Genomic DNA, 21,186 nt, shown 5'->3' with positions numbered 1-21,186 from the left:
ACAAAATGACAGGTATGTTGAAGAGGTTTATTCAAAAATAAAACTGCCACTGTTAACAATCAAGCCAGGAACATAACACAACTGTCAAAGCAGCCCTTCTAGAAATCAGACAGCACTGTATATCTTAAAATTAAAGACACTGGAACAAATCAGAGATCAACACATGGGGGAAATCTGTTCAGCACAGTGAACAGGCTCATAAAAAGGGACAGTGCAGCACAGAAACAACAAACAGTAGGAATGTGACATCGTATTTAAAGGCATGCAGGCCAGCAACTACCTCCTGATGCCGTCGTAAGCGGCAACTTATACCAGCATTTAACTCAAATCCAAAAACAATATATAATTGATCATATTGCCAATTCTGAATGGGGACATTTTAGGGACTTTTAACGTAGTAATTTCACCCTCGAGAACCGCATCGACTGGGCTCATCTTCCACAAAAAATTTAAATCTATCTGCTGTACAAGCCAGTTATCGCTGCCAACGGTCAACGGCAACATTCGGCATTGCCCTAATGAGGTTGTTTCTTCTTACACTAAATACGCCACTTCAGAGGAGAGGCAAGACATGCAGCAGCAGAACTATAAAAAAACAATCTATCTAATGGAAACTGATTTTTGTCTGCTATACTGACTAAACCTTCAACAATAGGAGACTGCATGAACAACTACAGCCCTGGGGAAGAAAAAAAAGAATAAAAAAAAAAAAGAATAGGACAGATTAAAAAAATAATTACAAAAAAAGCTGCTGTAGGGCTGTAAAAGCAGACGGGTGCAGGGCGGGGGTTAAACTAACAAATCTTCTTCAGTCAGTCGCCTGCTGCCGTGGGGCTTCGGTGTGGACTTGCTGAACGGGAGCGACTGAAACAGAAAGGAAGAGGGGTTAGCTCCCTGCAGGGGAGGATGGAAGATCAACACACACACACACACAATATAAACAACAACACATAACTCATCATCTTAACAGTGTACACCTTATAACGAAGTCCAATAAAATCTCTTTTGGACTCTAAAGCAAAAACATTCATATCAAGATCCAGATATTATAAAATCTGTCTTGAGGCAACTAATCTTTGTATTTCAAAGAAATAACTGTCCAGGGTCAAACAACTTAATATATAATTAAAGCCCCACTAAGGCAAAACAATTAAAACTACAATAACTGACGCAGGTCTCACATGAATTTTCTTAGCATGGTTACTGCTCTGAGGAGAGTTTGAGAACTTAATTATTATGTGTCTACAAACACACAAAAAAGAGTTGGAAGGAAACTATTCTTTACCAACTGCATATTTGAAAGCCACCATTTTTTATTGGACCAAGTATGGGCACTAAAAGCAAGTACAGTGGAAACCTCTTAGAAGTGATCAGGTCCCTCCGGATCAATTTGGATCCAGAGTGGGTGATTATTAGATATATTTTGTTTCTTTATTTCTCTTGCAGAAAACCATTTAATTGACATATTAGATTGTTTTACATAAACAGACATATTGGCAATTGGCTGAATTTGATATACTTCACAACACAGTACTGCTGCAAGTGTACACATGCTTTATGCCTCCATAGCCAGCAATCACGACCATCTGTGTGTATGTGTCGACTACACAACGCAACAACATCCCATACTACCACACTATTTTGTTAAGCTGAAAACGATTCTACAGCCAGAAGCATAGGAACGAGTCGGTCTCAAGCTTCCTGATCCAACAGAAGTGGTTTCCACTATACTCGGATGGTAACGCAGCCTTAAATGGTAATGATATTGCAAACATGTATGGCACAAGAAAATTAAATAAACATATCTGACAAAGCCTCCTCAGAGATATCAGCCCATTAAAATAACATCTGGCCTTCTTCTCTTGTACTCACTCATCCACTCACATGCACACACACACTCTGAACATGCTTGTTAAAAAAAAGAAAAGGCTCAACTTTAGCTTGACAATCAACAGTTTTACTCCCAGAACTACATCAACCCTGTGCATTATCTTTCACTATGAACATGAACTTGTCAGGGGGTTTGGTTTTTGGTTACCTTTGGAGACAGTGGCAGAAACAACAAGTACAGAGAAGCGAAGGATGAAAGGACTGTCGGACGGATGACTACAACTTGGAGACACTCCGCTGCGAAGGCTCTTGAAGACTGATCTCTCGTCAGCTCACCCTCAGAAGCTAAGACAGAGGCCGAAGAACTCTGGTAGGTCTGGTAGGTAGGAAATGGATTTTAAACAGTAGTGGTCGAGCTCTGATCTGTGCGGGTCGGCCTCTGGTACGTCTGAAGGCTGGCTGGCTCTAGTAGATCTACCGTACGTGTGCGAGGGCGGATCTCGTCTGAGCGTGTGCGCCGGTTGAACAGACCGGGTGGCCCATTCACTGCATGGGAGGGTTCGGTCGGTAGGTCGACCTCTTTCTCGCTGTCTAACGCCGGATGCAGGCGAAGGCTGATCTCAGGTCAGCGCTTAGTCACCCTCCCGCAGGACGTGCACACCGCCAGCTGGCAGACCCTGGGCCTGGTGTCAGCTGCAGTGTCAGTGCAGTGCTCAGCTCCCACCACACGCTTTAAAGAAAATATGAAAAATAAACAAAACTGTGCTGCAAAGATGCTTAACTTAAAATATCACACCAATGGCGTAGTTGTCTTTTTTTGTGCTCTCAGCTAATGTCTCTCTGAAGAGTTCACTTGATTTAGCCAAATTCAGAAGAGGGAATCTAAATTTAAGAAAAAGGTAAAAACATTTACAATACTACCTTTGATCTAGGGCTGGGCGATATGGCCAAAGTAATTATATATACACACATCACGATATAGCATGTTTTCTGCTCATGAATAGATAATATAAAATAATCGTTTGGTAAAGCCTTTTTTCTATGCTAGTGAATAAAAAGTCTTTTGTAATTTCATTAACTTATTTGTATTTGTATGTGTATATATATAAGTCCAGCTATACAGTGACTGAACGCATTCGCACAAACACAGATTAATTAAATAGTTAGATATAACTCGGTTTGACGAGAAGTTTTAGCCAGTGTGTGCTTGTTATTATCAATTTAGACATAATCACAAATTGCGATAACAAATAAATGATCATATTAAATTATCGCCCAGCCCTACTTTGACAGTCTTTATTTAACAAAAACAATAAATACAATTGTCCCTCTATCTTTCACAGCCTTGAATTTCCTGTAGAATTAAGTTACATCTATAGTGGGGGAGATCAAAAGGAAAAGATTACAGAGGATATGGTTCTTAGCTGCCATCAGGCTCAACAGGTCATAAGCTGAGTCTCTTTCTTGTGTGCTCAGTTTTCAAGATCGAGTGGGGCGATACACGAGCTAGACCATGTCAAAACACCGCAGAGCCGTCAAAAGATGGAAAAGGGAGCACACAAGAGAGGTCTAACCTTTCATCTACTTATTACTTCCCTACACCTGACAGAGGGTCCAGGCCACTGTCCTCTACCTCTCTCCCACTCCACTGCTGTCCAGCAGCAGAGGCAGAAGACGCAGAATCTCTCACCGCCGAAGGGGTCTCGATGCTCGTCCATCTCACCGGCAGGTGGCAGTTGTCTGGCGGCAGCATGGCGCTCTCAGGTGGAAGGAGGGTCTATTTAAACAGCCATTCTCTGCCTAGGATGGAGCACCTACTTCTGGAAAGAACCTAACTGACCCTCTCCTGGAACGGGAACAGTCTGGAGTGGTTGATCTAGACCTGACTGGAGCTTTTTTCTGCTGAGGTGTTACATATGTCTAAAATGCCTTGGTAAAACACTGACTAAGTACTAGAAACGTTTAAAAACAGGCCTGTTTCAGAGAACAAGACACATCTAAAAAAGGGGATTTACCTTTTCCTCTTGTGATTGGCCACCGGGGTTCGTGAGCGGGAGACGGAGCGCCTTCTGGGCGCGGAGGCGGACCGAGACCTGGAACGACTGGAGGAGAGAGAATGGTGGGGAAGAAAAAAACCCATTAGATGCTGTTGGATGAGTAAGCTGGAATTATACTTCTGCAGAGAAACTTATGAATACTGTTGCAAACCAAAGCGGTGTTATGGGTAGGTCAAAGAAGTTCGCAGATGTGCACAACTCCCAAATCTCGACGTGCAGTTCCCGATTGGTTGTTCCAACATTGTGCCGGGAAGGTTTTGCAGTTGAATGAGATCTTCAAGTAGAGCTCTGGAAACTAAATTCCTCTTCACAGTACCTTTAATATAGTTGCACATGTTGTCACCGTCTTGTTGATTCGGGTAGATAAATACAAATTCATTGGGGTTTGTTATAGATGCCGTGTTTGTTAGTATTTTACAGTAAAACTAAATGACTTTCTGATTTCTTCTAAATTTTCTCTACATTTTTACCAAACGATAGATGTGCAGAAAGAATTGTAATTATAATCTCATTCAAGGCACAAGTTTTCAACAGAGAACATCCCTACGCAGAATAGGTTTAATTCTTACTCCTCCTCGTGCAATGTTTTGCAACGGCGGCAACGGTGCGTTTCAGATATATGCTACGTATTAACTATGGCGTGAAGACCTGCTGTGCACGTGACCTACCTTCTTCTCACTGGAGTCCTTGACTTGGAGCGGGCTGGGGAGCCGGACCTGACATTTCAGAAAGCACAGGATTCAATTACATCTTTGGTGAATTGATGGCAATTGATTAAGCTTAAGTGATCAATATGGGAATGTAATGTACGACTCATCAGTCCTGCCTTTTTGCTGCATAAAAGCAACGTATTACCACAAGAGTTTCTTATAGATCAACTCATTGTGTTATTACCTGCTCCTGCGTCTGGAATAGGATGGAGAACGGCGGCGGCTCCTGAGAATAGTACAAAATGGGATAAAGAAAAGTCTCATATGTTGCCAAGCCACCATGAATAAACATGACAAAGCAAACAAGTTTATAATGCATTTATTATTCAAGTGCATGTTAATAAAGTGTTATGTTATTAGGCACATTACAATTTCTTTTTTTAAACAGGGCCGAGATTTCTACATAGTGTCAACTTTTTATTTAGATAATATTCTGATCCAATTGGTGGGATTTAATGTGGGTGGATGCACCAAAAAGCCATTAAGTGTCTGTGTTTCGGTGCCGACTTACCGGCTTTGGCTGCGACTGCGGGAGCGGGAACGAGTGTGATAACGGCGCCCGCGGGACCTGGACCGAGATCTGGACCGAGATCTGGACCGAGATCGGGAATGGGAGCGAGACCTGGAACGGAAACAGACAAACATCATTTATCCTCTTCTGTCTTCTTGACAGGACCGGTCAGAGCAACAGGCAGTGAGCGGCACTAGTATCAACAAGCATCGCTCCGGCCTCAAGCACATACTGAACAATCTGTATTCCTTCACCTGCTGCGGCGGCCTCCTCGCTTGCTAAAGCGGTAGCAGTCGTAGGCGTAGTGGCCTCGGTCCCCACACTGGTAACACCGATCGCTGGGGTCAAACTGCCGTCGGCTGGGGCGCCCGCGGCCCTTCCTGGAGAGGCCAGTTGACAACTCCACGCGTACACGTGAACCACAGAGGAGCCTGAGAAAAAGGATAGGTCAGTAAGGGAGGCTGCGAGGACAGAAACCCGAAACAATACTCATACCTGCAAACTCATGTGGGGTGAAAAAGGTGACGGGGGGGGGAGGAGGTGCTGGTGACTTTTTTTTGTCACCATACCACATCCACGTTGTATGATTGTTCTGACCACATCAAATAAACATTTTAAGAACAATAGGTCCTCCATTCTGACACTGTCAGTGATCGAGCCCTATAATCATAGTAATAAATATAAATTGTCATTATATAGAATATGGTCATTCATGAACCAACTTCCTTTTTTTTGGCCTGAACAAGTCTTCAAGTCTTGTGTGCTCTGCTGAGCCATGAGTCTGTTCCTCGAGTCTGTTCTGCCTCTACCTGGTGATCACGATCTTCTACATACCTGCCATAAAAATCATGATACAATACCATAAAAACAATATGATACCATAAATACGATACTGGTATATTTATCTATAATAGTAATAAATAAAACATCTGTATGGTTCTTTTTACCAACTTTTTCAACACTTAACAAATGGCAGTAATATTAGTATTAATACAGCCAGATATGAATGAAACTACATGGTTCCATCATAGCATTGATTATACACTATGAGGCCTTTAGTCAGTATCTGACCAGATGATACACAGTTCATCAGGATGAGCAGCTGTAGAGTTACACAACTTTACAGACTGTCTGCCTTGGAGACAAAGAACTGAAACATTTCACTTCTGGAATCTTTTTTAAATTTTTATTTTTAAAGCCCCAAGACTCAAAAGCTCCGCCACTTCACTCGCTGTGAGCGCTGCGCATTGTGTGCAGACAGCTTGACATGGAGCAGCGCGTGCGCTCTGATCCCGTTCTCTTTTAATGAAGCATACTAAAAATATGCTAAATCACATCGTGTTTAACGTACGGATACCTTGTTAGTATCGATACACCGTGCAGCGTGACAGCAGTAGATGTAGCGGGCTGACAATCAAGCTAACCTAAACCCCCAAACGCTGTCGACATCTGAACGCTGATTGGCCGAGACGCGACACGTCCCATCAAAGAAGTTTTATTGCGAAGAGCACCACATCGCATTTTCTCCGTGTCCCACTCCAATCTCATAAATCCCCCCTGCCCCCAAAATAATCCCATCGAATCTACACGATTCACATTGGTCACCTATTTTGCAAAAATGTAAAGCAATGTACTGCTGTGGACGGGGGCTGCAGCCAAAACAATGTCAAACAATATCAGTCAGACAGCAACACAAACAGCAACTTTAGCTCTCAGAACAGAGGAGTTGCTGGTCTACCACTGCCTCGATCAGTTAGTTTTGTTTTTGTTATTGGGTGGCGTTAGTATTTTAAAGGTTTGGTTCAGTGAGATAAAATTACGTGTAATGTTTATTTTGGAATCTGGTGGCTTTGAAAAGATGAGAATATAACCTAATTTTGTGCCAGCGTGTGTTGTGTAAGCGGGGATTTTGTTGTTGTATGTATTTAATCATAAAAAACAATTTCTCATGTGCAGCTGTAGGAGTACCGAGTCCGACACACACACGCATATACATACATACAACCTTCCCTGTTGTAATGTACCAAAAATATTAAAATTACATCGCACATTAACTGATATTGATCATCAGTACATTGCTTTGATTTTGTGATCGTATTCATGGTCCGCCGACCATCATCTCCTGTAGTACACTGATTGTGGATACTTTATACAATCCCCCCCCCTTTTTTAAAAAAAACATACAAACTATCCCTTCAAGGGTTACACACATTGGCGGATGGGATATTTTCGTAAACGTGTTTTCCTTATTTAATTTTGAACATAATACTTTATTATTGAAGAACAAAACAGAAGACAATTGAAATATTACAGGATATCTACTTACTTTCCATCCATGCCTTTCACAGCATCTTCTGCATCTCTGGGATCCTCAAACTCCACAAAGGCGAACCCAGGTGGGTTCCTGGCCACCCAGACGGTTCTCAGTGGGCCATAATAACTAAACGCTCGCTCCAGCTCCCCCTTGGCGGCACCGTTGCCCAAGTCTCCCACGTACACTTTACAGTCGGTGGCCCGAGACGAACCACGGGAGGATGAGCGGTGCGACATTTCTCCTTGCCTGTTGGGAATGTGCAAAAGTTGTAAGAGAAAAGGCACTGGGAACATTTGACATTAATTTCTGCAAAACTTTCCAGCATTTTCCATGATCAATGTGGGGATTGGGAAACTAAATTCATTAAATATGACAGGAGATCATCTGTGACTGTCTGCTAAATACAATCTAAAAAACATTGCATGTATGCTGTTAAATACAGATCCTTTTAACCAAAGCCATTTACAATCCGCACAATCCGTACTTCTTACATGTACAAAAACAGGTGCTGCTATCAGATCTCAGAACATGTTCTGAGCTCATGAAGGCTGACTGTATTTTTTAGATCGGTGTATCTCACAGGACAGCAACGCTACAAACATGATATGTGATGCACTGCTTTTGCTTGAACTGGCAGACAGTATTTACATATGGCACGGTCAATATTGATTCAACAGATATTTGTAATTTCATTAAAATTATCTGAATACACAACTGCCACTGCGGACGAAGGGCTAGAAAACGTTTCGTTTAGTCACGTGAGCTCAGCAGGTACAACAGCGTTCCGCCGGTCACACAAGCGCCTGTTAGCGCGCCAAACACCGGCCTCCGAAATCCTCTTTTACAACATGCAACAGCGTCCTCCTGTTCGCTGCGTTCAGCGGTGTCAATCTCATTCACATAGACGACTGGTTTAATAGTTAGCTTACATCACTAGCGTTGTAATAGCCGTCTCCGTTAACTGGTAGATAGAGCATTTTTTAAAAATGTATTAAAGCGGTTACCTTTTATTAGATGTCAATAAGACGTCTATTAAATATTATGACGATAAACGCCATCTGCTACCAGCGGAGGACACCTGTTTTCCACCCGAATTAAATTATATGCGCAGATGTACCCAGTCAAGAGGGGCCATTTCTAGCCCACCAAGCAGTCACTAAATATGTATTTGATGTATACAGTTTCATATATAACTACTCGTCTCATACAAGCAATATATCGGTTTGGTGCGTGTGCGTTCACATGGAGGTTAGTCAACGTTATGCAGGCGGTTAAGCGTGAGGAAATAGCCGAAGGCCTCGCTCTCCTCCTGCTCAAAAACAATGGCGACTGCACGCGTTAGCTAACGTTACCTTCTCCCGCTGTTCCGATGATTTCCGATTCAGCGCCACGCAGAGACGAAATTCAACCGCCTCCAACAGACGGTGTTATTAAACCAATTGACTACAAAAAAATGTTTTGAATGAAGAAACCAAATTGCCACTCTCGTGGACATTAACGGGTTTTCCACATGCCTGTCCCACAGGTTGGCCGGGTTAACCACCACCACTACGAAACACAAGCGAACACAGGCCCACAAACCAATTGCGTCACATCCACATCTGCGCACTATGAGGGAGGACACAGGCACACTTCTGGTGAACTCCTTCAAAATACAGTGACGAAACTGGACGCTCAGAAAAATCTGAGTACAAGTACCTCAGATTTGATTTTAAGTACATACATCGCTCAGTTATGTTCCACCACTGGAAACACTAACAACGTACCTCAATGAGAATAATGAAGAAGGACACATTGAATCTGTATTAATGTGCCATTTGCTATCAAACAATATAAATCCCTGCACCATTCAACGCTGAAGTAATCTGTGTAAACACATTAGTACAACTATCAATATGAACAATGAGACAATATACATCAAATATGACAATACTTTACTATAGTATTTGTCATCTTAAAGAATGAGTCCCAAAACTTCTTATTAATGTTATCGTTTCGTAATTTCTAATTCATATCTGATTGTATCAACCATGTCACTTTATTTTGAAAGGGCAAGCCGGTATTCCTCATTGAACTCATAGGACTAAAGTCGGAGCTGCAATTGTTCTTTAAGATGAGGGTGAGATCCTATTGATCCTAAGGAAAACAAACATGGTTTCGGTGGATAGAAAAAATTCAAAGTACACATTAGGTTATATATTTGACTTCTTAGTCTTCTGCTTCTGTTTTCCTAAATTCACCAAAAGTAAGCATGAGATAATCATTTTAATATTAGTTTTTAATATAAAATGTGTAACAGAAAAAAAAATGCCCTTTCACTTTCAATCATTTTATTTGAGGTTTTTACAAGTTACACATTACCAGACAACAAAAAACAACAACAAATAAATAAAATTAATGAACAGCATAACAACCAACATTACGAACAATCAGACAAGGACAGAAACACAGGGACATAAATCAAACATAAATCATCATCCTCCATATTGAACCTACTATAATAATTAGATTTATATCATTCTTACCACCATTTTATTTTCAATTCATCCAGGCTACTTGTCGACTGTCCCCCCTCAAGGAGGATTATGTACAACATGCTCGCACACAGGAAGCCAGAAACATCGACAACCAATGCTAAAAAGAAAAAGGGTACAACAGAATTGCAGAACAGGAACCCCCCCCCCCCCCCCATTATGTCCGTCAAAACCAATAAATCATAAAAAAGGAAATATAGATGACCCATTCCTTCACAGAGTCACTTGGGTCCCAAGATTGCAAAGCCTCTTCGTATTGTTTCGGCATAGTCCTCGCCAATAAAATTCATAAAAGGGTTCCAGATGGAAAATAACCTGTTCACGTCTCCTTGGAGAACATGTGTGAGTCTTTCTAATGGCAGCAGTTGGAGGACATTGTGAAGCGGATAGAGACAGATGATGTGGTGCTGTCTACTACATATTTATTTGCTATTTAACATGATTCCATTGGTGATCAGTAATTGTAGTTTTAAGATCCCGTTCCCATGATTGTCTGCTGCTGTGAGTATTTAACTTACTTAAGGAGTGCAATTTATAATAAATATAGCTTGGATATCATCTGCATACAGTGAAATAATATGCAAAATCTCTCCACTGTTAATATATTCTAATAGCCTATGCCAGAGGTTAAATGACAGTTGTAAACATAAGTGGGGACAGTGGACAACCTTGAAGAGTGCCACGCCAAAGAATGAACCGGGGTGAAGTGAGACCGTTTTCCATTACCATTTCTTGTGGAAAATAATTGCCCTAATGTCAGGAGGAAACTATGGATTCATTGTGATAATCTATGCGATTAATTTGGCCGCGTTAACGCACTAAAATATTTTAACTCAATTAACGCAACTTTGTTTACTTCCGGTGTGCCTTGAAGTTTTTACACTCCTCTGAGTGTCAAACTGCGGCAGTGCGGTTTAACACAGTTTCCGTTTTTAAAACAATTATTTCTCCGCGAAAATAAGGAGCAGAAATCAGTTTAAACTCGTGGATGAATCAGTCGGGTTTCCTCCTGCTCCTCCTTCCTCCCGTCTCCCCCTCTGATACACAGAGGAACGGAGGGGCGACGTGTCGGGTGACGCGGCGTGTAAATAACTCGTCACACGAAACCTTCAACGTGATTTGTCAATCCGTTTGTCTGTCAACATTTTGCGAAAAAAACAACCAATGAACACTCAGTAAATCACAAAGGACCTCCCACCTCACAGGTAAGGCTCATTAGCAGCCTGTCAGTCAGAGAACCAGAGAACACGGCGCGAGGACAATGTGCCTCATTGAATAGAGCTGAGATTGTTCTCGAATGTTTGATGTAGAACACGTGGGGGTGTGTCATATGAAAACGCCTTTAAAAGGTGAATTTACATTTTTTTGTAAAATGGAGACATGTCCCCAGCCTCCAGAGGGTTAACGTGACATATTTGAATGTCAGTCAGTTTACCAAGGCCACTGGTTCTGCTGTTGTCCAATGTTAAAGATGACAGGACCAATGGGGTCTCAATATACTTCATTTTTTTACTAATCTGGATGTTTCACTGAAGAAACAATTTATCATCCACGATATTAAATACCTCGCTGGCACTTTATAGGTAGGAGCCTCTTTGAAACACAGCTCTGTGTGAAGTTTTGTCTTTAAAAAGAAGAAAAAACAACTTTTAATCGCGATTAATCACGATTAATGAATTTCAAAATGTGCGATTAATTAGTTAATTTTTTTTAATCGATTGACAGCCCTAATATATATATATATATATTTATATGTAGCCCTGGGGGGAAATAATAATAATAATAAAAATAAGCATATATATATATATATATATATATATATAATATATGACCTTATCCATCCTATATATTTGGAATATTACAATACAAGGCCGTTCTTTCTGTATAAGTCAGCATATGAGGTTCTTACAAAGGGCTTTGTTCGAATTTTATTTTATTCCTAAAAACGTGGCCAACATTATTGTTTGTTGACAGTATTTTTATGATTTGTGGAATGAGCGATGCAAGGAGATGTGCAAAACCTCCTCTGTAAAAACCTTGACTCTATGTCAACAAAAACAAACGATCATATTGAACCTGGCTTTATCAAACGCCCCAATGTTATATTATAGTGCCTATTTAAACATAAAATTTATTAAAAGTGTAATGAAAAGCAGAACAAAGTGTTTAATGTAAGTAATTAACTGAGGTTTCATGGTGATATGTGTAGAAAAGGTAAAAAGTAGCATTTCATTCTTCTTCTCTGAGATCTGCTCATGCCAAGTCCAATTACAAAAAACAAAAAAACGTCAGACCCTTAAGAGTTAGTTAACATCTAAAATGTCCCGAGGCCACTCTCCGCCCATGTCGGGTTTAACCTTCGTTTGCTCAGTGCACAAATAATGACTCAGAGACACAGTACGCCTTGAAAATAAATAAACTATATTCAAATATGGTCCATGTCATTTAATTAAAGACCTTCATTTTCTTTCGGTATACATTACACCTCATGCCATGTTCTCAGCATTTCATTAAAAAAATTAAATCTCAACTTTAAGTTAATAATTTATTACAGTATTGAATACATGTTTATTTCTATCACATGATATTGTAGTAACTCAGTCGTTATTTCCCTACAACGGTTTAGGTAGAGAGAGAGAGACATTTTCATTACAGGAAAAAACTGCACAGGGAGACACATTGGAGAGCAAGACTGGGAGGGAGCAAATAGGACAAGGAGGAGGAGAAGGAGAGAAGACAAGGAGAAGAGGAAGAGAGTAGAAGAACAAAGAGAATGAAGCGAAGAAGAAGAAGAAGAAGAAGAAGAAGAAGAGGGGAACACTAACACAGACAGAGAAATATTGTACACCAACAAACCAAAAACAGATGACCTGGCATGTGAACCCGGAGCTATGACACAGAGAGCTCTCTTTCACAGCTCCTCAGGTAACCGTAAGAGCAGGAGACACTGGCTCCCTCGCCTCCTTTTAACATATATATGGAGCCGCGGCTGTTGTCTCTGTGTGTGCCACTTGCCCTTTTACTTAGTCAGAGCCTCATGGTGTTTGGGATATTCGAACGTTAACCCCGCGGGTAAAATAATGCCTCCAAGGCGTCCATCACAGTAGACCATGCTACTACACACACATACACAGAGAGGAGGGAGGGGGGGATTCAACATGCATCTTGCAGAAGGACACGAATGGGGGAAGCGAACACCGATGCACACTTGGAGGGTGGGGGGGTCGAGGAAAAGGAGGAGATGCTGGATGGGGAGGCATCACATCTAGCTACAGAACAACAAGAGGCCGAAGCCAGACGGTAAGTAGTAACAGAAGTTCATGGAAAACGTAGTCCGGACATTGTTCTGTTTTCGGCCAGGGACACCATCAGACGTAGTTACCCCCGCCGGGATGATAATTCTTCGCCCAACCATGCCACAGCAGTTGTGTGTATGCATGTGTGTGTGTGTGCATGTGTTCTCTTGGTCCCACCGGGTGGTTCAGTGAGGCAACTACAGTTTCGCTTCTGTTACAACCTCACCTGCCCCACGGCCACCATTACTATCTCCAGAAAGTTATTCTTAAGCTTCCTTTAGCTGAGACTGACCATGGCACAGCGTCCCACACTGTTTCCTCATGTAAACATGCTACTTACACTCCTACAAATAACAAATACAAATCCTCCTACGAGAGAACCCGAACGGCGAAAAGAGCGTCGGCGGAGGTATACCACTAATACTGGAGCAGGAAGAGAAGAGAAGAACACAGGTGTGAACTGACCTCTCGTCTCAAAAGCGAACTACAATGAGTAATCGTTTTTTTCTTCCATATTGCACTTCAAAACCACAACTCTCCTCGAAACGGAACTGCCAAGCTGTTCGCCTCAAGGACCTGCAGTCACCGCTCATTCATAGATAAATCCTCTTCTTGTAAATAAATAAATAGATATCTAAATAAGTAACCTCGCACTGCGGTAAAGTAGATGGGTTTGGGGTATGATACACTAAACTGTGGAAAATGTATCAAAATCGAATCCGCTAAATTTACCGAGTGTATATATGGTTATACTTAGTTTAAACGTTGTTTAGAAGTAGAAAACAATCTGCCTTTTCTGTATCTGTAAGGAAAAAAAATACAAAATCTGGTTTTAGAAAGTATTACAAAGTATATCGTTAAGGGTAAAACAAATCAATTATTTTCTGATAATATTCGATCATTTGTGGGTGATCATGACGGTGATGCACCTGCAGCACAAAGTGCAACGTATTGAAGGTAAATTAATATTAGATTTTAACGGTAATTATAACGTCACCTTTAATGTGCACAAACCTTCCTCGACGGTTTAAGCTAACAGCTAACTACATAATTAGCATCCCGCGTGTTGCACATGGCTCACTACATTCCACTGTTTTTGTTGCTTCTTCATTTTATTGAACACACTAAGCTTTATGTTCGAAAGCAACAAACCTGAAATGTCGGGTGTTTTCGCTGTTATGCAAATTTTTATGTTACGTACCTACTTATACTGCGTTCACACCAACAACGAAGCAATTTTTTTTCGTTCAAGTAAATTCTGTACAAACTCAATGCAATGACGCTGAGTGGCGACAAATTGTCGCTGAGTGGCGTGAATGCATAATGCAAAATCTCGAAATTGCAAAATTCGTGTCAATTCAAATATTTCTATTCGGGGTGCTACATTTGCGTAACACTGTTTTCGCGAAAGCCTATGAGTGTTGAGATGCTGGCACCGATCCGAGCCAACAGGTCATCAAACTGTCTACTGGCTACGAGGAACGCAATGCACAAATTTGCTTCGCTTTTGGTGTCAACGCAACATTAGCATATATTTTTCAGTAGTTTGTGAACATGTATGCTTCCAGCTCTGCCATGCAACACTGAGCGACATGTGCAGGCTTCTCTAAATGGGGTTTCCCCATCGCCTATGCCGTGGTTATGACTTCAATGACTGTCTGCTGACCCGCGGGCTGTCAACAGAGTCTGTAGAACATTAGATAGACCATAGTAAGTTTGTCGACTACAGGTAAAACACAGCACGTTTTACACCGCATTAAATTAAAGTGCAGCTTTTGTACAGCTGAAAGCTCGAATACTAGATTATTTACTTGAGAGTTCCCCTTAAGGCATTGAATAGGTACCATCGCTGAAGCATCAGTGTGGTCCTGCGTCCTAACTAAAAGTGGTGCGCAATATGCTGGAGGCTGAATGTCAACGACTGGAATTTCTTATTTCCAAATGACGTTCATTTTAATTCAATGGCTTTAGAGGCTTCGCTGTTGAGAGTAAACTAACACTGTTAGGTCCACGCTCCGGTGTTTGTGTGACCCCGAGCTGCCTTCACTAAAGGTGAGGGATCACCCTGGGTGGAGCAAAAAGAATTATGATTGCACTCCATACAGCGTGTGTGTGTGTGTGTTTAACACACACAGACACACACACTCGCTGTGCAGAGTACAATCAAAATGCACGCACACACACACACACACACACGCAGCTTTATATAAGAACATGTAACATAACGGACCAGCTGACAAACAAATGCAAGGATCAAATTTACAGTGAATTCTTATCATTCGTCTATTTTACATAACATATTTGTGACCCGTAAAAGTGGCTCCCTATCTGACTACACGTCATGCAAAAAAGAAAAAGGCTTTGATATTCAAACGTCAATGTCAGAGCAATGCTATGGTTTCCATTAAAACCAGAGATGCAGCTGAGAGCAACGCGGGACGCCAGGGAGATATGGCTCGTCATAAACTTATTGTTTTGTTTTTGTTTGGTCCGCTTAAGACTCTAATCGTATGTTGCCAAAAAAACAAACATCCCAGGTCGTCTGCACTTTCTAACTGATGGGAATGTGTGCCGTTCAAGCCTGTTGTCCTCCTTTTCTTTTTCTCTGTAGCTGCTGAAAACACGCCACTCTATGCATATATACAACCAGAAGAGGGGTTTTGACTATGTACAGCGTTTGAGGAGAACCGCCTTCAGCTCAACGCCGTGTTAGACGAGCATCGGCGCTTTCCGATGACCCGCTGTAGTAAACAAGCTAAATGTTGTTGTAAACATTCCACTCCTTTTTTGTACTTTTTGTTTATTTGTTTTGTCTACACGACGCTCCGCCTCCTCAGCGGAGAAGAGATGCAAAGCAGCGCGGGGAAAAGACGGTCAATGCGGAGGAGAGAGGTTTTTTTTGCTTTCCGTTTCTCCTTTGTTCGGTTTTGACGTGTGACCTTCTATGACCTCCTTTTCAAAACTTCAACTTCATAATCCTTGTCTCCCCTCTCTGCTAACCTTACAGCACCCCTCACTCACACTTCCTCTCGCCCTGACGTCATGGTGCGGGTGTTTCGTTATGATCTGTTTACACATGCGCACGTATAGTGTGTATGTGTGTGTGTGTGTGTGTGTGAGAAAGTGAGAACATCAGTATCCCTGTGTCTAAGACCAGGGGGCGCAGTGAGCCCTATCAAACAGATGAACCTTACATTTGTTTCATGTGGAACTGTGTAGCGCTACGTGTTGTTGAAGTGTGTGTGTGTGTGAGTGTGTGTGTTGCTGTTCTTCCGTAAAACATTTTCTCCCGTTTTCTTTAAAAGCCGCTGATGTGGCAGTAGGCCTCCAGGCTGGAGAAGAGGATGTAGAGGAACCACAGGCCCAGGAACAGCAGGCAAGTGACCAGGCGGGCCCCCCTCGGGCCCCCGAGCTCGCCGCCGATGGAGGGCCGCCGTCGGTACATCAGCACGCCCATGCAGATAAAGGCGAATACGGTGAAGAGCGTGACAGAGAAGGCCAGCGAGCCCGGGTCCACCTTGAACTCCTCCCCCTTGATCCGCCAGTAGATGGCGGCCACTGACCACGCCACGCCGATGCCCAGGAACACGTTGACGGCGTTGCTGCCGGTGACGTTGCCGATGGACGCGTCGGCGTGCTGGTCCTGCATGGCGGACACTTTGCTGGCGAAGGTGTCTGAAATCGAGAGAGAGTTGATGGCTGCTGCTCTACACGTATATGCAATAGCTTGGATCCAGTTTGACTTCCCGCCGGCTCTTGTCATTCACACACTGCACCAAGGATTATATCCTCCTGAGACCCAGCGCATTCATTTGTGTCCACTGTGGTGGACATTTTGGTTTTGCATCTCTCCTTTGAATCATTTGAGTTATCCTATCAAGTGAGTAGGGGTGGGATGATGACAACTTCCTCTGCCTTTTGACGCAAGATCGGTCAGCACATTTTCGGGAAAGTCAAAGGTTAAGTCAAATATTGTCTTTTTTTACTGGCGGGGTCGTTAGTCATCGTGTCATCATTAGCGCCACCTCCTGACAATAATAGGAAACATCATTTGATATCATTCATGGGTTGATGGTTGCTGGGTTATTGGTCACAGTGATTACAATATTATAATATTACACATCCATGTAGAATACGAGCAGCTCGGCACCAATGCACGCGGACACATTTTGGTGCGGCATGCCGAAACCCACTAAAACCCAGACGCCCTGAATTGCCCGCCGCCATTTGCTCTCTTCTCGACAAATGAAAGCTTTTGAGGAACCGGCTAAACAGGACCCGGGGTCCGCCCCCGAGTCAGCTGACAGGGCGGGTGGAGGCACCCTCACTCACACTTGTGGTTTCAGGGCCTTGCTCATGTAAATGTTGATTACTAAAAATTTGCATGAATTGGGTGTGACTGGAAAGACTCTTGAGGATCCAATTAGCACAATTGTCTTATTATGGGATGATGTAAGTCTCCATAGTAGCTATTCAAAGATACAGAGGGGGGAGGGAGGGCGTTTAAAATGCTGAAATTGGATTTATAGATTGCTTAAATTGACGTTTCTTAGGACATGTTACCCCTCCCGACAGATTCTCACTCGGGGGGACAAGAGCCCACCCCCGCTCACCTGGAATGGAGGTTCCCAGTGCCACAAACACCACGGCGGTCACGGTGTCCCGGAGGCCGACGGTGCAGCCGAAGTGGGACGCCAGGTCCCCGATGAAGGCGGTGAGGAGGCCGATGGAGCTGATGGATACCAGGAAGCAGGCCCAGCCGTTCCAGCACTCAGTGGGAGGGACGCAGGCGAACAGGACCTTCCAGAAGACGGTGATGAAATGCATGACGTAGTCGTAGCAGGAGGGAAGGCGTTCCTCGCAGCCCTCGTCATCGTCTCCGTCACCTGGTCAGGGCTTGAATGCGTTTAAAACAGGCACAGGAACTTGACAAAGCTGTTGCCGAATATAATAGAAGATGTTGGCTTCTTGTTCATGAAACAAGAGACAGGGTTTTTGTGCAGATTAAATATCCAGACCTTAAAGTCCACACAGTTGCCATCAGAATGGAGGAAATAGTGTCTGCAGTGGACTCCTATTTCCACGAGATGGCGGCCTTGAATTACACAGCCGGCGCGCGCTCACGGGTCTGAACATGAGGTTAGGCATAATCTATATTTACCTTTGCATTGAAATTGCGGAAGGTTATGTTTTTATCGCCGTGTATTTATTTATTTATTTATTTATATGCGTGTTATTCGCATAACACAAAAAGTATTAAACCGAATCGCATGAAATTCGGTGGGATGATTGGTTATTATCCGGGGACCATTTCATTAGATTTTGGGATCAATCGGGTCAACGGTCAAGGTCATGAAAAGGTCAACATTTTCTTTTTACCATAGCACGGTCAATTTTTATCCAATTGGCATGCAACTAATGCCAACATGTTCATAATTCAGTTTCTCTTTGCCTGGCGTTCAATTTCAGCACGTTTTTATGATAAAAAGATGTTGTGTCGTTAAAGGGGGCCAGTCTCCTTGTGAAAGCTGTTTGTTAACTCCAGCATCACACACACAGACACACACACACACACACACACACACAGAGAGGGAGGGAGCTCACCTGCGCTGACAGTGACCGCCTCCACAAACTGCTCCCTCCAGGAGTGTGTGCCGATCACCAGCGCCAGGTTGGTCTTCTTAATGAGCTTGTCCACGGTGCTCTGCCAATCAGGGGGCACAAAACACACACACACGTCATTAACAAACCAATTTACAGCTAGGGAGAGGGACCACTCAGGTGAGACCGAGCTTGTTGACTGTGCTCGGCGGGGCTGCAAAGTGTGTGTGTGGGGGGGGAGGCTGCGTCTGTCCCTCGAACTTTGTGTTTGAGATGCCATTAGTCTAGTTTTGATGATACTTGGAGGCACGTCCATTTTCTTCTAAAATAATTGGAAAATAAGAGTGAGAGTGCTTTTGATACCAAAATGGAATAATGTTGACTTGTGGTGAGATCACACACATTTTTAACAGGTGGAGCGAGGGGTCCAGTAAAAGATGTCATTCAGTTGCATTGTGGGAAATATAGGAAAAGTCAGCACATCTAGGCCTCTGAGGCTGTGATTTTGAATATGATTTTGAATATGTGTCTGATAAGAAATATTATATCTACTCCTCAAAGTTGAGGTACTGCGCCTCACACAAAAACGCTACACACACTTGTTACCATGTTACAATGATGAGAGGGGGACGAGGCCACAGGAGGGCCCCGCCCTGTGGGAAGGGGTGGGGAGATGGAGCAGGTCCGAGGTCAGGATGACGTCACGAAAATGTGGGTGCTTGGAGGGCCGTACTTGGCTTGGGGGGAAGAGTCATTTTGGGTTTCAACCGGCGTTGTTGGAGAGGACTCCCACTGTGATTGCAATCGCATGCAAGGTTGTATTTTACGTGTGATCAGAGAATAAAATTCTCCCGAAAAGAGGAGAGAACGAGAAAAGGTCGTTGGCTGAATTATTCCGTTAGCTCTACCAGACATCCAATTTTGATACGCGCTAAGAACTTCTAGGGAAAATACTCTGTCACTTGTCACATGTGGAATGACACCACTCTCATAAGTTAGCTAGCATTATTAAGCATAAAGAAACAGCTGGCCTGGATCTGTTCATGGGTAGTAACATACAATATATCTCATTGGATCCAATCCGTATGTACTGTTCACTCAACTTGACCCAAAGCACGAGCAACGCCATGTTTTGCTACTGCTCTTTCCAGCCGTGCTAAAAGTTTTATTTGCAGAGTATCCATTCGTGTTGGCGTAAACTGGGCAAAAGAAAATTCGAAAGTGCACTAAATCTAAATGTATTGCATTATTTGCCCCTATTTGCATTATTTGCCCCTGTTGGTTCTCACTGCCAGAAAATCATAAGCGACGAGGTCAATTCTAATATATTTCTGTGAGGGCTCTATCGACTCCCTAAATCGAGTAGAGGATGAGACAAATGTAATTTAGGAACGGCGATAAGACGGCGAGCTCTCATTCTTATCTTTTGTTGACGTTGCTTGTTTGCTGCTCTCCTCGTTCTCTCTCCCTCTGTAATTAGTTCACAAACAATCCACAGTGCTGTGGGCTTTTAATTGGCTCAAAGTTATGTGGTGGAGTTTGATGTGTTCGCTGAATTAATTTGTACGTTGTTTGGGGGAAAGCGGGTAAAAAGCACAAGAGGGCTTATTAGGTTCTGAGAAAACACAGACACACACACACGCACGCACACACACACACACAGGGCATGTTTTACTGTTTGTGCTTTCAAGAATTATTTTGAAACACCAGTGAATGAGTGCTGATGACTCTTGGGTATTTGACATGCATTTGTTCCGTGCATTCAGAGGCGTAGAAACTACCCTTGCGGCCCCCAGTGCTGCTGGTAAAACAGCATGCGATACCACACACGAGGGAATGTTCCTGAGTTAGGAATCCATCTTTTTATTTTGTCTTGAGAGCATTTAAAACAGATGCTTCAGCCATGTAGCCTCCGTCTGTGTGCTGGAACCTTTGGGGAATGGACACCTATCGCCACGTCAGTAAGCCAAGCTCATTTTACTGCGTCCTCCTATTTGCCTAAAACACTGAGCCCAACGCCTCGTTTTGAAATATTTGTATTGCTCGCAGTCTGCTTTCTGCGGTTTGGCACAGGGGAGCTCCGTGGGAGAAGGAGCAGGCGCTCCGTGCACGGAGTTTGGGATTCGGCACGCCTCGAGCTATCCGCTGCATCCAGGGCAACTCTTTCAATAATTCAAACCCGTATTAGGGGCGCTCGCTGAGAGAGTTAAAGGCCGCAGGGTTCAGGAGCGAGAGAGAGAGCGTGTGCTGGTGGACGATGTAACACGATTCAGTCCTCCGTGCCCCAAACGCGACCTGCTACGACCTCATATTCCTGCTCGGACTGCCGTCTC

At 43.1% G+C, this 21,186-nt stretch overlaps 2 protein-coding genes across 6 annotated transcripts in view; both read right to left on the bottom strand.

The window, feature by feature from the left end:
* Nucleotides 1–13: 13 nt before the first annotated feature.
* On the bottom strand, nt 14–8,990 carry srsf7a (serine and arginine rich splicing factor 7a). Of its 3 annotated transcripts, XR_008834872.1 has the most exons (9): nt 8,775–8,990; nt 7,435–7,668; nt 5,363–5,539; nt 5,109–5,219; nt 4,782–4,823; nt 4,556–4,603; nt 3,846–3,932; nt 2,039–2,560; nt 14–864 (listed from the first exon to the last, which is right to left on the bottom strand). XR_008834872.1 is itself a non-coding variant. In XM_056441403.1 (8 exons), the coding sequence occupies exons 2-8, from the start codon at nt 7,656–7,658 to the stop codon at nt 2,467–2,469; spliced, it is 783 nt and encodes a 260-aa protein (XP_056297378.1). In that variant the 5' UTR covers nt 7,659–7,668; nt 8,775–8,990; the 3' UTR covers nt 14–2,466. The 3 variants fall into 3 exon arrangements, 2 of the variants coding, with proteins under 2 accessions (XP_056297378.1, XP_056297380.1); XM_056441403.1 differs by having other exon boundaries at nt 14–2,560; XM_056441405.1 differs by lacking the exon at nt 2,039–2,560.
* A 3,364-nt stretch (nt 8,991–12,354) lies between these two features.
* LOC130210409 (sodium/calcium exchanger 2-like) overlaps nt 12,355–21,186 on the bottom strand; it is a 173,342-nt gene continuing 164,510 nt past the window's right edge. For all 3 annotated transcript variants that reach the window (XM_056440679.1, XM_056440682.1, XM_056440681.1), the window contains 3 exons: nt 18,857–18,956; nt 17,866–18,138; nt 12,355–16,927 (listed from right to left, as the gene is read on the bottom strand). In XM_056440679.1, coding sequence (XP_056296654.1) covers nt 16,551–16,927; nt 17,866–18,138; nt 18,857–18,956 — 750 coding nt within the window. In that variant the 3' untranslated portion in view covers nt 12,355–16,550. The remainder of the gene's footprint in view (nt 16,928–17,865; nt 18,139–18,856; nt 18,957–21,186) is intronic.

This window comes from Pseudoliparis swirei, chromosome 20 (genome assembly GCF_029220125.1).
Source record: "Pseudoliparis swirei isolate HS2019 ecotype Mariana Trench chromosome 20, NWPU_hadal_v1, whole genome shotgun sequence".
In the NCBI taxonomy this organism is placed as follows: Eukaryota; Metazoa; Chordata; class Actinopteri; order Perciformes; family Liparidae; genus Pseudoliparis; species Pseudoliparis swirei.
This window is presented reverse-complemented; position numbering and strand designations above follow the sequence as displayed.

What these genes read in the sequence shown, in the direction of transcription:
- srsf7a (XM_056441403.1), bottom strand. Translation starts at nt 7,658, where the DNA reads ATGTCGCACCGCTCATCCTCCCGTGGTTCGTCTCGGGCCACCGACTGT. An exon ending in GTGAAAGGCATGGATGGAAA is followed by an intron (nt 5,540 to 7,434) that starts GTAAGTAGATAT and finishes CCTTTTTCTCAG; the next exon opens with GCTCCTCTGTGGTTCACGTG. An exon ending in CGCAGTCGCAGCCAAAGCCG is followed by an intron (nt 4,824 to 5,108) that starts GTAAGTCGGCAC and finishes TACTATTCTCAG; the next exon opens with GAGCCGCCGCCGTTCTCCAT.